We start from the raw sequence: 14425 nt of genomic DNA, 5'->3' as shown, positions 1-14425 counted from the left end.
TTTCTTCCTACAAAAACTGGGGGAAATGCCAAACTTTGTCTTTAAAAACAGTTTTAGTTTGATACTAAAGTATCATTAACACTTCGAGCAGAAGCACTAACATATTTCATTGTTCACTTAAAAATTATAAGAGGAGTGCACCCTGAATGATAAAGTTCAAATAATACCAAAACAAGAATGTACTAAAGTAGTGAAAGTCTACTTTTGACTCTTGGAAAACTGATTTGTTGTATAGCTTCCAGATCTTTTCCCAACACACATACACAAATTTTTTTACAAAAAATTGAATTATTTTTCTGCCTGATAACTTGTTTTTTATTTTTAGAAAAAGTGTATTATGGGGGACACTTTCCTGGTGGTCCAGAGGTTAAGATTCTGCCTTCTAATGCAGGAAGTCCAGGAGTTCAATCCCTGGTCAGAGAGCTAGGATTCCGCATGCCATGTGGCCAAAAACCAAAACGTAAAACAGAAGCAATATTGTAACAAATTTAATAAAGACTTTAAAAAATGGTCCACATTAAAAAAAAACACTTAAAAAAAAAAAAAGGACCAGCATGTCATGGAGAGTCTTCTAAAGAAATCCGCTGCTCTCAGAAAGAAGGCATATAACGCATATATATGCACACAGGCACACACCCCACGGCTGCAACTGCTAAGCTCTTTTCATTTGTTCATTCATTCACGTAACACACTTTCACTGAATGCCTACTGTATTTCAGGTACGGTGCGAGGCTGGACCCCTGGTCACTGCCTGCGGGAAAGAAGCAGCTGCCGGTGCTGCTAACACAGAATGGCGGCCGTTAAGGGACGCTTTCCTAGAGGAGGGACACCCGCAATTAGTCTTGAAAAGCAAGCAAGGATCAGCAAGGTAAAGGACTAAACAATCCACATTAAATTAGACTAAAGTAATGCAAGTTCATGAACTTATTATACTAATACATTTAACTATGTGAATGAGCTATTTTGCCATATTCTACTGTTTGTCTTTTTTTTCCCCCAAAGTAAAGATAAAAAAATAACACCAGAACTAGATTTTCCAGTAGTGCAATTAATAATGATTTTTCTAAAAGTATACTACCTAAAGGGAAATATAAGGTTTGAAAATTTAAGACCCTCTTGTTTATATGTGCATGTTTATTATACATACATGTATGTACATGTGAATATATGTACATACTCACAAACTGCACACTGCTGCTGCTGCTCCTGCTGAGTCGCTTCAGTCCTGTCCGACTCTGTGCGACCCACAGACGGCAGCCCACCAGGCTCCTCTGTCCCTGGGGTTTTCCAGCCAAGAATACTGAGGTGGGTTGTCATTTCCTTCTCCAAAACTATATACTACAGAATACTAAATATTTCAGAATAAAATAAATCTCATCTTTTTTGGCATTCTTGTCAAAGCAAAAGACAACTCATATTCAACTAGTCAAATTAACTTTTATGCAGAACTGTTTTTTAATGCCTTAAAAGCCAGGTTCATTTTAGTCACCCAAAACCTTACAGAGCTTCTTTTATGGACAAGCTACTGTATGAACCTCTGAAATATAATCAGCTGAAGACACAATCCTTACCCATGAAGGGCTTTCAACGATTGTATCAGGGGCATACGTAGTCACAAATAATTGTAACACAAAAGCAGCACTCAGAGATTAATTCTGACCTGGGGAATTGGACATTAAATGGAAAGCACAGGGTTAAGCTGGGTGGGACTTCAACTCGCCAAACAGGGCTGAAGGGTACTCCAAAATAACGCAGAAAGGCACGAGGAAAGACAAGGAGGATGGACAGACCAGGAGGACAGGTGCTGCCACGCACAGGCAGAGGACAAGGAGGTGGCAGGGAGATGCTCCAATTTAGAGGCACAGAGGAAGCAGGGGTGGGAAACGGCTGGAGCAGTCGTGGGGGCAGCTTATGGGGCAGAGTAGTTACATTCCAACAAGTTCAGCCTTCACCCTACAGGAAATGAGCCATCAGAGATTTCTCCAAGGGGATGATCCAATTAGAATGACACATGAGTAGGAATGGAAAAGAAGACAGGAGTAGGCAGACACTGCAGAGGACTGTGACAAAGCTCTAATGAAGAGGTGACGAGGGATTGAGGACTGCAGCAGTGGAAACTGGGAGATGGGAATAGCCCGAGAGAGACCCACTGAAGGCAGAGTGAAAAAGGTAAAGAACGTGGGCTCCAGAAAGCCCTGGATCTGAATTCTGGCTCCTCAAATACTTGTTTTCTGGCCTTGTTTTACCTCCTTTAGGCTATAGGTACCTCATCTATAAAACAGAAATATCTCAATCTTCCTGTGTGGGGAAAAAACCTACAAGAAAAACATAGGAAGCTGTCTAGATGAATCATGTGCACACATTTATTCACTGCAATACAATGACACAAAGAAGAACAAAATGCAGCCCTTATCTGGTTGGGAAAACAGATATACAAACACAGAAGAGAGGGGGCAGAGAGGCATTAATGATTGTGTAGAAAATGGTGAAGGAATTCATGAAGTTTTCATAGAGGTGTTTGAAGGAGGCTACTCACAACTTCGAGGTGTTTCAGTCTGACCTTGACGCACTAGGGTCTTCACTTTACCGTATATATTATAGTACACGACTGCCAGGATACTGTGTTATCAGAATTTTAGAGGTGAAGGGGAGAGTCAAGAGAAAGTGGTAGAAAAAAAAAGGTGGGGCAAGGGGAGGAAGGGCAAAGTAAGAAAGATTAGAGGAATATGAATGAATTTTTAGGCAAATACCTTATCAGGAAACAACACTTGAAGGAAAGCCAGACAATATTTAGATTCCTAGTGTAATACAACGTCAAGGCAGCAAAACTCAAATGAAAGAATCTAATGAGTTTCAGGTGGTGGTTTAGTAGATGTTTTTCATTGGGTGAAGCTGAGTTGAGGTGGCTACTGTCAGTGTCAAAGCCCTGTCTGAACAAGTTTTAACTTCAAGCAACAAATGTAAAGACTTTTGTTTAGACTGCTTAAATGCACTGGTCTACCACTGGTAAGAATCAAAGTAACCTGCTTCTTTGTAACCAGAAAAACCTGGTTGCAAAGATGTTGTCTTCAATTCTTTCATGTATCAGGCAATTTTATATAACTTAGCCAATAATATATTTACATAACGATATTCAACAAATATTTATTGAGTGCCCAGTCTATGTAAGGCACAATAGTGTATCAGTTCAGTTCAGTTCAGTCACTCAGTCATGTCCGACTCTTTGTGGATACATGAATGGATATTATACAGATCTCACCACCATGAATCTCATAAATGTGCTTACTACAAAGCAGAAACTGATCAATTCAATGAGCAGTACAGATAATACAGAGCAAAAAATGGAGGTTGACTACCTTTGAGTTGGGAAGATTAAGGATGTGCCACTGGCATTAGGTCAGAAGGGACTATGCTGTGATAAACATTTAATGAGCAAGCCATTTACTTGAAGGACAATGAGACTCTGAGGTGTTTTTGTCCAACACTTTCATTTAATTCAGTGGGAAACAAACACCCAGAGACTCAAACAGCTAATTCAAACACATCGTAAGAGGTCAAAACAGAACTGATATCTCCAGGCTGCAAGTCCGGGTACTTTGACTACTTTACTCTGTCTCCCTCAGTCTGTTTTGGAACAATGACTATTTTAAAATGCAACCCATTCCATTTCTGGGTTCAGTTTAACTGCTGTAAATGCCTGCTGTAACATTTAGTTAAAAATATCTAAGAAGTGGCCCCCTCTGGAGGCACATAAACAGACACAACCCTTCAGCCACATGGCCGTCATTCACATATAAGAAGACAATTCTCACACTCCTGTTCTATCACTTGGGATTCAGTGCATCACTGTGACGGGAACAGGCACTGGAGTTGGGAAGAGCTCTATCTGAATCCTAGCTTCAACATTCAGGCAGCATATGGTCATGAGCAGAGTTACGTGACTTATACAATCTGTGTGCTCTTGCAGAAAATGGGGGTCTCTGTGTCCTTCCTGCTTCCCACTGAATATAATGGCTAATAGCTATGATGGAGAACTGGTATAACTTTCAGTATAACTGTTGGAATACTCGAGTTTCTCTACATATGTTAATCTAGCACTGAATCATGAGGAGGGAAAAGTTACACGACTGAAAAAGATGGCAGTGTTTTTTCTCCCTCCTCTCTTTCTCTGGTACTGACCAGTCAATGAGCGATGGCTGTGCAATACTGAGGAAAAGCTAGGTAACTGTCATGGTTTTACCAGAAAGCAGACAGAGCTCTGTATGCATGTGTGCCGTAATCGTGTTGACTCTTTGCGACCCCATGGACTGTACAGACTGCCAGACTCCTCAAGAGTACTGGAGTGGGTTGCCATTTCCTACTCCAGGGCATCTTCTTGACCCAGGGATCGAACCTGTGTCTCTGGTGTCTCCTGCAATGGCAGGTGAATTCTTTACCATGGCGCCGCCTGGGAAGACAGCAGTTTTATGGAGGTGTAATGCTGAAAACATCTCCCTATCATATAAGGCACAAGGGCTTCCCTGGTGGCTCAGGTGCAAAGACTCCACCTGCAATGTGGGAGACCAGGGTTCAATCCCTGGGTCAGGAAGATCCTCTGGAGAAGGGAATGGCAACCCACTCTAGTATTCTTGCCTTGAGGAATTCCATGGACAGAGGAGCCTGGTGGGCTATAGTTCATGGGGTCACAAAGAGGTGGACACTACCGAGAGATTAACACCATCACTTTCACTATCTATAAAGCACAAACATGCATGCTTTTTTTTTAATTAGAAATAAAGATCTTCAAGGGTGGGATTCAGACAGTTTTATAACTTGTACTGTCTCAAATGCATTAAGACAGAAAGAGGTAGAAGGACTCCTCCCTCTTTGTTCGTAAGTTCACCTAAACAATACAGTACAAAGCTGACAGTGTTTCCCAGTTCCTTGGGGAGGATGGGGAGGAGTGGAAAAGAAGAACAGACGATTCAGAAGTGGATTCTGTTCCTACTTCCAAATGCTACACACCAGCTGGTAATGTTTAGTAGCAATAATCTCATCTGCTAGGCACTGCAACTAATTTCCCATATTTGGAGAGGAAAAATGCATGGTGTCTGAAAGAATGCCCTACTGACAGAGAATATAGTGACTGACAATTAAGGTAGATATGCAGCTCCTGGGTATGAGAGAGCAGTCAAGGACTCAGAGATCTACACACCGGCACACAGTCTGCGGAAGCAGAGACAGAACGAGTCAGTGCCCTCAAAGGACGCGCTGCACCAAGAAACAGGAGATGAAGAATCCAGGCTGGTAGCTGCCCCCCCACCCCCCGGGATCTGCTCTTCCTTCTGCAAAAATAACATTTTTAGCAGGGTTCACGGCCATTCAGAATAATGAGGGCGTTTCCCCCGTCTCTCTTGCAGCTAGGTAGATGTAGCCATGAGGCTAAGTACTGGCCCGTTTCTATGGCAGTTTCTGGGCACCTCCCTCAGAAGATGGCTGGGGCAGGCCCTTTTCATCCTGTTCTCCAACCTGCTGCGTGAAATGGAGATGCTTCCCCTTCTATCAGGAAAATGAGAGTACCACCCTGGGAATGGTGAGTGGTAAACTTTAGGAAGTGGGTCTCTAGGCATATAAAATGTTCTCAATTTTTATTAAACAGTGCTGTAAAAAATATCCTTAAAACTCTTTTGTACAGATCTATTTCCTTTACCCTCAGAAGTGGATAAAAGGATTAAAAAAAAATTCTGAAGATTATGATACATATGGTGGAATCACTCTTCTCAAAGTTTACATTTACTTCTGCTCCCCTCCTTCCGAGACCAGCATTAGGAGTTAATCTATTTTCGCTAATTGGTAAGGGCTCTTTTTATAGTGTGGGCACCATATTATAAATACTCCTCAAATTATTTGCCTTTTTTTAGTTGATTATTTTACTGTCCAGAAACCTAAAATCTTTATGCAGTCAAATCAAACCCTTTAAAAAGTAATTCCTACCTTTACTATCATCCATTTAAAATGCCTTCCCCTTCATTAAGATTATGTACACATTCATCTACATTCTTCCTACTTTTTACCTTCCACTTAATCTTTAATCCACACGATTTTCCTCACATATTTAGCTAACTATACCAACACCAGATTCAACACTTTCAGTAATACGTATTATTGAGTATGTACTTAAAAAGTCACCTTTATTATATTCTAATGTTTAAAAATTAGTAGTAGGCTGTTTTAATTACTGTGGCTTTGGAAATATTTTAAAACTCACTCATGCAAATAATTCACATCACATTTTTTTGAGGGGGGACAAAAATCTGGTTTATTCCTTCAAGTGAACATTAGAAATACACTGTCAGGTTTGACAAAAAGAAAAAAATACCAAACTTTAATTGGAATTGTATTCAATGATGAAGAGAAAAAACCACAAATATGGAATATTTCTCAAATTGCTTTTATGTCACTTAGTTAGGTTTCATAGTTTATGTCATATGTTAGTTCTATAGTTTACTTAAGTCCTTTAGTTTACCTTGCTAGGTGAATTTCTTAAGAATGGCTGAAGATCTTTTTCATTTAATTGTACTACTATAAGCAGGATCTTTAAAAATTTATTTCTATTTGTGTTGGTATAGAGGAAAATAATTTTTGAATTTATTTTTAACTAACCATTTTACAGGTATGTTTTTAAATAAAATTTTCATAAATATTAGTTGATTATCTTGGGTTTTCTGGTTAGACAATAATATTTTCAATTTTAAATGATAATGGTATTCCTCATTTCCTTTGCAATATTTATACTTCATTTCATCTTCCTGTCTTACTGCATTAGACAAAACTTTCAAAACAATATTGAAAAACAGAGTTAATTAAGATAATAGCTGATACATTATTTTCACTGACTTTACATTGGAGGGCATTTCTCTCTTTTGCCCTGTGTAAACAGCTGTTCTTTATCAGGCTTTTTCACGTTTATATCTCCCCCAACCCCCAACTGTTCCATAAATCTGAAGGCAGAAACTGTGTTTTCAGTCAGTTCAGTTGCTCAGTCATGTCTGACTCTTTGTAACCCCATGGACTGCAGCATGCTAGGCTTCCCTGTCCATCACCAACTCCCAGAGCCTACTCAAACTCATGTCCATTAAGTCAGTGATGCCATCCAACCATCACATCTTCTGTCGTCTCCTTCTCCTCCTGCCATCAATCTTTCCCAGCATCAGGGTCTTATCTAAGAGTCAGTTCTTTGCATCAGGTGGCCAAAGTATTGGAGTTTCAGCTTCAGCATCAGTCATTTCAATGAATAGTGAGGACTGATTTCCTTTAGGATGGGCTGGTTGGATCTCCTTGCAGTCCAAGGGACTTTCAAGAGTCTTCTCCAACACCACAGTTCAAAAGCATCAATTCTTTGGTGGTCAACTTTCTCTTATAGTCCAACTCTCACATCCATACATGACTGCTAGAAAAACCGAAGTTTTGACTAGACGAACCTTTGCTGGCAAAGTAATGTCTCTGCTTTTTAATATGCTGTCTAGGTTGATCATAGTGTTTTAGTATAGCTTAAAATAATTGTAGCACTCAGAACAGTGTCCTGTACAAAGCAGATAAACCATAAACCAGTAGTTCTCCAACCTGGTGGATCATTGGAATCACATGGGAGCTTTTTAAAAAATAGACTGCAAGTTCTATAAACCATTTACAAACTTCAAATTCTCTATTCACAGGGGAGACAATCTAGATATTTTAAAAGTTTCTCAGTCCATTCTGATGATCCACTAGATTTGAGATCTAATCTAATATTTTTAACATTCCTGGAGATTCTGTTTCAGAGCCAGGGATATCTGATTTTTAACAAATTTTTCTAAAAGACTCAAAGGCAAGTTTGGAAATTACTGATTTAGATAGTAATTCAGAGAAGAGATCAGAGGCCTTTTTCTCTTTTATGTTTTCTGTATTTTATATTCTTCATAAAAGTAAAAAAAAAAAAGGCAAGATACACAATGAAAAAGTTAAGCTCCCAGCTGCACCTCCTAGAGACAACTACTGAGAACCAAGGAGCCGTGTCCTTTCAAACGTTTTCCTGCATAAACAAAATGAACATAGAGTGTATGTGTGCATGTTGTGTGAAATTTTCTCTTTGCTTGTTTTTACCAAATCAAAATAATAACCAACCCATTATTTTATAATTTGGCATTATATTTAAATCTGTTACTGCAAACAAATGATAATGAATGCTCTCAGGACCATTTAGCCTACTTATTAATAAAATGAAAACTAATTTCCATTTTCTCATCTATAACACACTTAAATATAGCAATGAGTATAAAAATATTTTAATTTCATTTTTAATTCTTTAGCAAATATAGGGACAATTTTGGGAAACTCAGCTAGGAAGTTCAAAGCTAGAAGTTAATATTAATGTACCAAAGGACAATGGGTTCATAAATCAAAACAGCATCTTAAAAACCATGAGGACAGTGGTAATGTAGGAAGGCTAAAAATGGCATATAAAATTTCCTTTTCAACACAAATAATAAAGTACTTAAAGACTACAAAAAGAAATCCTATTATAGATGTTACTTATGCTTCAGCTGTTACTCATCTTTTAGATAAAGGCTATTTTTAATACACAAGCAACATTAAGGTTCAACTGACCTCCACTTAACATGCTTTCATGAAACATAAAAGATAGCACTCAAATGTATGCCAGAAATAAAATTTTCTAAAATAGAACTGCTAATAAAGGGAAAGAAAGTAAATTACTAGCTAAGAAAAAAAAGAGTATATTCTAAAAGACTAAGTGATGACTTTGGTGAAATCACTACATCATTCGTCACTACTAAATGTTCATAGTTTCTTTTCCATAAAGCTCAATGAAACACACTGATTATTATACCAATTATTACATAGTAGAAATAGATATTTCTAAATTCTCCAACAGTGAAAATGAGAAGACAGTGTGGGAGTTGCAGAGAGAATGAGAGAGGAAAGGAAAGCTAAAAGCAAAAAAGTTAAGAAAGACATCTTCCCCTACCAAAAATGAACAAAACTGCAATTTCAGATTCATTCTGCAAGGATCGTTCTGTACAAGCAGGATTTAAAGAGAGTTTTAAGAAAATGATGTCTTCTTGACTTTCAGGAATTTGTCAGAAGAATATCTGATTCGGTAAAGTTGGAATGGGGGAGAGAATGTGGTGGGGGACGAAGTAAATCTAAAAAAAGTGTGAAATTAGAAGGTTTAAAGGTTTAAAAATCAAGAGCAGAAAAAAGGAAAGCCGGAAAGAGGCACAGTATCTACTTTCTCGTCTCCTGCTCCTGACCCTTCCCGGGATCCGTGATGCCGAGGCAGCTGCAAGGAGCGACGAACGGTCAGGGTTGAGCCCCAAGTGAGCTGAGGGCTTGCGCTCTTCTGGCCCTATCCTCCGGGCCGCCCCACTTGAAGAAATGAGTGGTGGATTGGCCCCAAGTAAAAGTACAGTGTATGTATCCAATCTGCCCTTTTCCCTGACCAACAATAACTTATATCGGATATTTTCCAAGTATGGCAAAGTTGTAAAGGTTACTATAATGAAAGATAAAGATACCAGGACGAGTAAAGGGGTTGCATTTATTTTATTTTTGGATAAAGACTCTGCACAAAACTGTACCAGGGCAATAAACAACAAACAGTTATTTGGCAGAGTGATAAAAGCAAGCATTGCTATTGACAATGGAAGAGCAGCTGAGTTCATCCGAAGACAAAACTATTTTGATAAATCTAAGTGTTATGAATGTGGGGAAAGTGGACACTTAAGTTATGCCTGTCCTAAAAATATACTTGGAGAACGTGAACCTCCAAAGAAGAAAGAGAAAAAGAAAAAAAAGAAAACTCCTGAGCCAGAAGAAGAAATTGAAGAAATAGAACAAAGTGAAGATGAAGGGGAAGATCCTGCTCTTGACAGCCTCAGTCAGGCTATAGCTTTCCAGCAAGCCAAAATTGAAGAAGAACAAACAAAATGGAAACCCAGTTCAGGAGGTCCTTCAACATCAGATGATTCAAGATGCCCAAGGATAAAGAAAAGCACATACTTCAGTGATGAGGAGGAACTTAGTGATTAAAAATATATATATTATGTAAATATCATTAAAAAAATTTTTTTAAGTCTTGGAGTACCATGTTCCCTTGGGATTAAAAATTACTTTTAGAATGTGAACATAAGAACACTTAGTACCAAATACTTTTTAAATTTAGATAGTTGATAGGAAATGGTAATTTTATAGTATCATATTTATCTTGCCTCAAGATTTGCTAATAATCATTAATCTTTAAAATAGTTCATTTGAATAAAAAAGAAAATGTAATACTATCATAACAATGCTATCCCAAGAAGAAAGTGAGGGTCGCTCAGTCATGTCCGACTCTTTGTGACCCCATGGACTATACAGCTCATGGAATTCTCCAGGCCAGAAATACTGGAGTGGGTAGCTTTTCCCTTCTCCAAGGGATCTTCCCAACCCAGGGATCAAACCCAGGTCTCCCGCATTGCAGGCGTATTCTTTACCAGCTGAGCCAGAAAGGTAGATAGTAAAAAGATTTGAGAAGTTCATTATGAAAGTTTATTCATTATAAAAGTTTATTCATGAAATAAATTTCATCTTTAAAACAAAATTCATAAAGACTGTGGAAAGTTTGGAGTGATTTATTGTTATTCATGTTAATAAAGTTTTCTCAAGAGACCTTTATTTAAAAAAAAAAATCAAGAGCAAATATGTTGAAAATAACAATAATAATTTACAAAAGAAATAGTTTTGAGAAAGGGAAAACGATCAGTGTTGTGGATGATGGAAGCAATCCTAAAAAGTGTCCTGCTGTGTTTTTAGAGGGAACAAGAAAATCAGGGAGACTTACAATAGCAGCTAAGGTTTAGATGGCTAGATATTTGGCAGAAGTGACAAATGGAAAGGAGAGTAATTATTAGGTGGCATCTCCAGACAGCCACTCCTCTCCAGCACCCACCTGTACTCCCTAACTGCCCTGACACAGATTAACACTGTAATACACTTCTCCCTTTTCCAGCTAAACTCGATTTCTCTATCAATCCTCTGGGTGCCATCCACTCTCGTCCGTTAATTAAGGACTTCATTGCATTGATTATCTTTAACCAATCCTCAAACTCCTTAGTTCTTCCTTTTCAGCATGTAAAAGTCCTCATGTTTCTCATATGTAAGACCAAACCAAAATAGGAGAAAAAGTTTCTCCTTATTATCTCCCCACAAGCTGCTCCTGGGAAAAAAGCCTGCTTCTTTCCCTCGGTTCACTCCTCACTCTGAAGCAGTCTGGCTTGAGGCCTCACCATCTGATGGAGGTGGCTTCACTTAAAAGCAACACTGACCTTCTAAGCGCCAAATCCAATCTCCAGTTTTGAGTTCCCATGTTGATTTAATCTTTCTGAAGCTCTCTATATGTTTACCTCCTCTTTCTTGAAAAGCTCCCTTCCCTCAGTATCTAAGCCATCACTCCGCCTTCGTCCAAGGTCGCTAGGGATCCATCTCAGTCCCTCTATTAAGTTTTCCTTCAATTACACCAGCTCAAAAAAACTCCACAATTCTGAATCTCTAGCCCAAACAGATATTTCTATGGAGCTCTAATTCTGGATATGTCCAAAAATACAGCTCTTTCTGAATTTTGACAGTATTTGTACATCTAAAACTAATTCATCACGCTCCCCCTTAAAAAGTCACTATTCCTTAACAGTGGAAGGAGCCATCACTCACCCAGTGGTTCAAGTAACATCTGGGAATCATCTGAGATCTTTTCTCTCTTATTTCCTACATCTAATCATTAGTGGCTAGAAATTCTCTCAAAACTGCCCCTTTCCATCCATTTCATTGCCTTCATGCATTTCTCAGATTATGTCATATTGCAACATCCTCGTTAATGATTTCACTACCTCTAACCTCAATTCTTTGCAACCTAATTTCTGAAGATCGGTTCACTGTAATTTTTCAGTGGCTCTCAGGTTTACATAAGCTAAAACCTAAACTTCTTTATATGACATAAATGTACCTGCCACTTGCCTTCCTCATTCCCACCACTTCCCAATTCAACTTCACGCTTTAGTAACACTGAATATGTTACTAATATGTGCCCAACTCTTCTGTATATAACACAATTTTCCCACCTGTCTGCCTAGTACATTCTTACATATTCTTAGGTATCTGTTTAAATGCTAACTTCTTAAACAGCATCTCCTTCCTCTATCAGGTAATACTTTGGTGTTCTTTGTATATTCTCAATTACAGTTTTAGAGATCCTTCCATTAAACAATGACCTTACTGCATTATAACTGTTTGCAAGGGCAGCTTAACTAATTAACTGGTTTATATTAGGGAATTAAAGTAGATCTCAGGACAACAGTTACCAAACTATTCCCTAACTTAAAAAGTTTTATAATAATGTATGCTCAGAAATAAAGGTCTTTTAATTAACTTTTTGAGATTGAAGAATAAGACCATTTATTATTTTTGCTTTACTGCTATTTTTTTATTTGCCAATATTTTTTATTGTTGTTTTTTTGCTTTGCCTTGAACAGTGACTAGAAGAACACTGATTTTTGATACATGTATTGCTCTTGATTTAAATCTAATTTAAAGATCTATAGCATTTACCCAAACCAGTATTTCACTGAACAAATATTGTCTGAGCGAACTATTATTAATATTAGCCAGAAGCAACCCTTGGTGCTGGGAACAGTGCTGACAGTTATGATCTCTACTCCAGAGGAATTTAAAATGTGGAGAAGACAGATGGTTAAAAAGTAATTCTTAATAGTGTGTAATGAGAGTGTGACAAGAGACTACAGAAACCTTTATTTAGAGGTCTAACCTGTCTTTTCCCCTGAGCATACCAACCTTAAACAGTGCCTGGAAAGACAGGCGAAAGACAGATGGATAACGAGAGGGGTCGTGATGCCGGAGAGGCCCAGGAAACCGTACCACAGACCCTGCAGAAGGGAGGCTGTGAGAAAAGAGCAGGAGAGACACCTGGAGCCAAACCGGGAAGGGGCCATCCAAGAGAAGTTAAAGCTCCGCACTTCCAGCAACCGAGTCAAGTGTTCTCCAGGAATCACACGACTAGATTAAATACCTGTTTTCTAAAAGCGCCACATTCCTTAACCATAAAGAGAAAAAATGTTCTAAATAAAACTCTTCCTAGACTTCCCATCCTGTGGTACCCACTGTGACTAAGCACTGAGGAAGTACACTAAACTAGGGATGTTTCACTTGCACATCTCCAGGGTGTGTGAAAATGAAAACACTGAGACTCAGAACTCTCAGAAGTGATCAGAGTTCTAACCATGAATTCGGCGTGCCAAGCAACATAATAAATGCTCACTTTTGAAACAGGAGAAGTATGCTTCACCTTTTTATTTGGGGTAGAAGATTAGAGTCTAATCTTTTTCGGTTTCCCATTCAGATGAGTACAGTAAATGGGATCATGCGTCTATGTTACAGGTACATTTTTGTGAAAGTCTGTGACTAATTTAAAAGCCATGGACAGCAAACTGGAGGAGTTCTTACCATGCAAAATGTTGTATAAATAGTTCCATGTGCACTCTTCATCTGGAGTCTCACTAGAGATGGATAATGACCTTGTATTTTGTACTCATTTACTCTGAATTAGCCAAACCTTCTGTTTTTAATTACACACTTAATTCACCTAGCATGGTCTAATTACAGAAAACAAAACATCATTTAAACAAAAGGTGGCCTTGAACTTAATCTATCAAAACACTAGTTAGTTTTAAAAGTTTTCAGTTCTTAATAAACTGCCAAGACATGCAACAGCAATTTTCCAAATGTGATCATATACTTTTATAGCAACAAATTTACTACATAATCAAACATCTGTATGTACTTTGAAAACTTGATGTACTGTCTCACTATTAATGCGAATCTGCTTAAATTTTGACAGACGTTAAATAAAAAAGTCTAAAAGTTGAAGTACTATGTAATACTTTTTTAAATGTCCAAGATCATCTTGGCCTTGAAATGACGAGTCATCATAACTATGGCTACTTATTTACAAAATGGTCCAGGACTCTGCAAAGGCTCATCTGTGAAATTTCTCCTAACTCCCCGCAGCGGAGGAGCCCTTCCCTCTGTGCCACCATTTCTCTTTACACACCTCTCAATCCCAGCATTTACAGCACTGAATGGTGATCACTGGTTTAAAGATGCCTCCTACCTGGAGTGCAAACTTCATGAAAGCAGAGTTCATGCCTTTTATTTCTATAAATATGTGCTCCAACATGGAGCACAGAGCCTGACATGGAGCAAGTTCTCAATACATGTTTGCTGAATTAATGTTTTTAAATATAATACTGTAAAACTGTCTTAACTTGGAGATGACATGATCTCGTATATACAAAATTCTAAGGAGTCCACCAAAATACTACTAGAACTAATAAATGAG

General features: G+C 38.2%; 2 protein-coding genes across 2 annotated transcripts in view; one reads left to right on the top strand and one right to left on the bottom strand.

Annotated features, from left to right (window-relative positions):
- STK3 (serine/threonine kinase 3) overlaps window positions 1-14425 on the bottom strand; it is a 287702-nt gene that overhangs the window by 26739 nt on the left and 246538 nt on the right. The window lies entirely within an intron of this gene.
- On the top strand, window positions 9227-10107 carry LOC110133387 (zinc finger CCHC-type and RNA-binding motif-containing protein 1). The gene has a single exon (XM_020887267.2). The coding sequence runs from the start codon at window positions 9415-9417 to the stop codon at window positions 10066-10068; it is 654 nt and encodes a 217-aa protein (XP_020742926.2). The 5' UTR covers window positions 9227-9414; the 3' UTR covers window positions 10069-10107.

The sequence above is a fragment of the Odocoileus virginianus genome, chromosome 15 (genome assembly GCF_023699985.2).
Source record: "Odocoileus virginianus isolate 20LAN1187 ecotype Illinois chromosome 15, Ovbor_1.2, whole genome shotgun sequence".
Taxonomy (NCBI): Eukaryota; Metazoa; Chordata; class Mammalia; order Artiodactyla; family Cervidae; genus Odocoileus; species Odocoileus virginianus.
This window is presented reverse-complemented; position numbering and strand designations above follow the sequence as displayed.

What these genes read in the sequence shown, in the direction of transcription:
- LOC110133387 (XM_020887267.2), top strand. Translation starts at nt 9,415, where the DNA reads ATGAGTGGTGGATTGGCCCCAAGTAAAAGTACAGTGTATGTATCCAAT.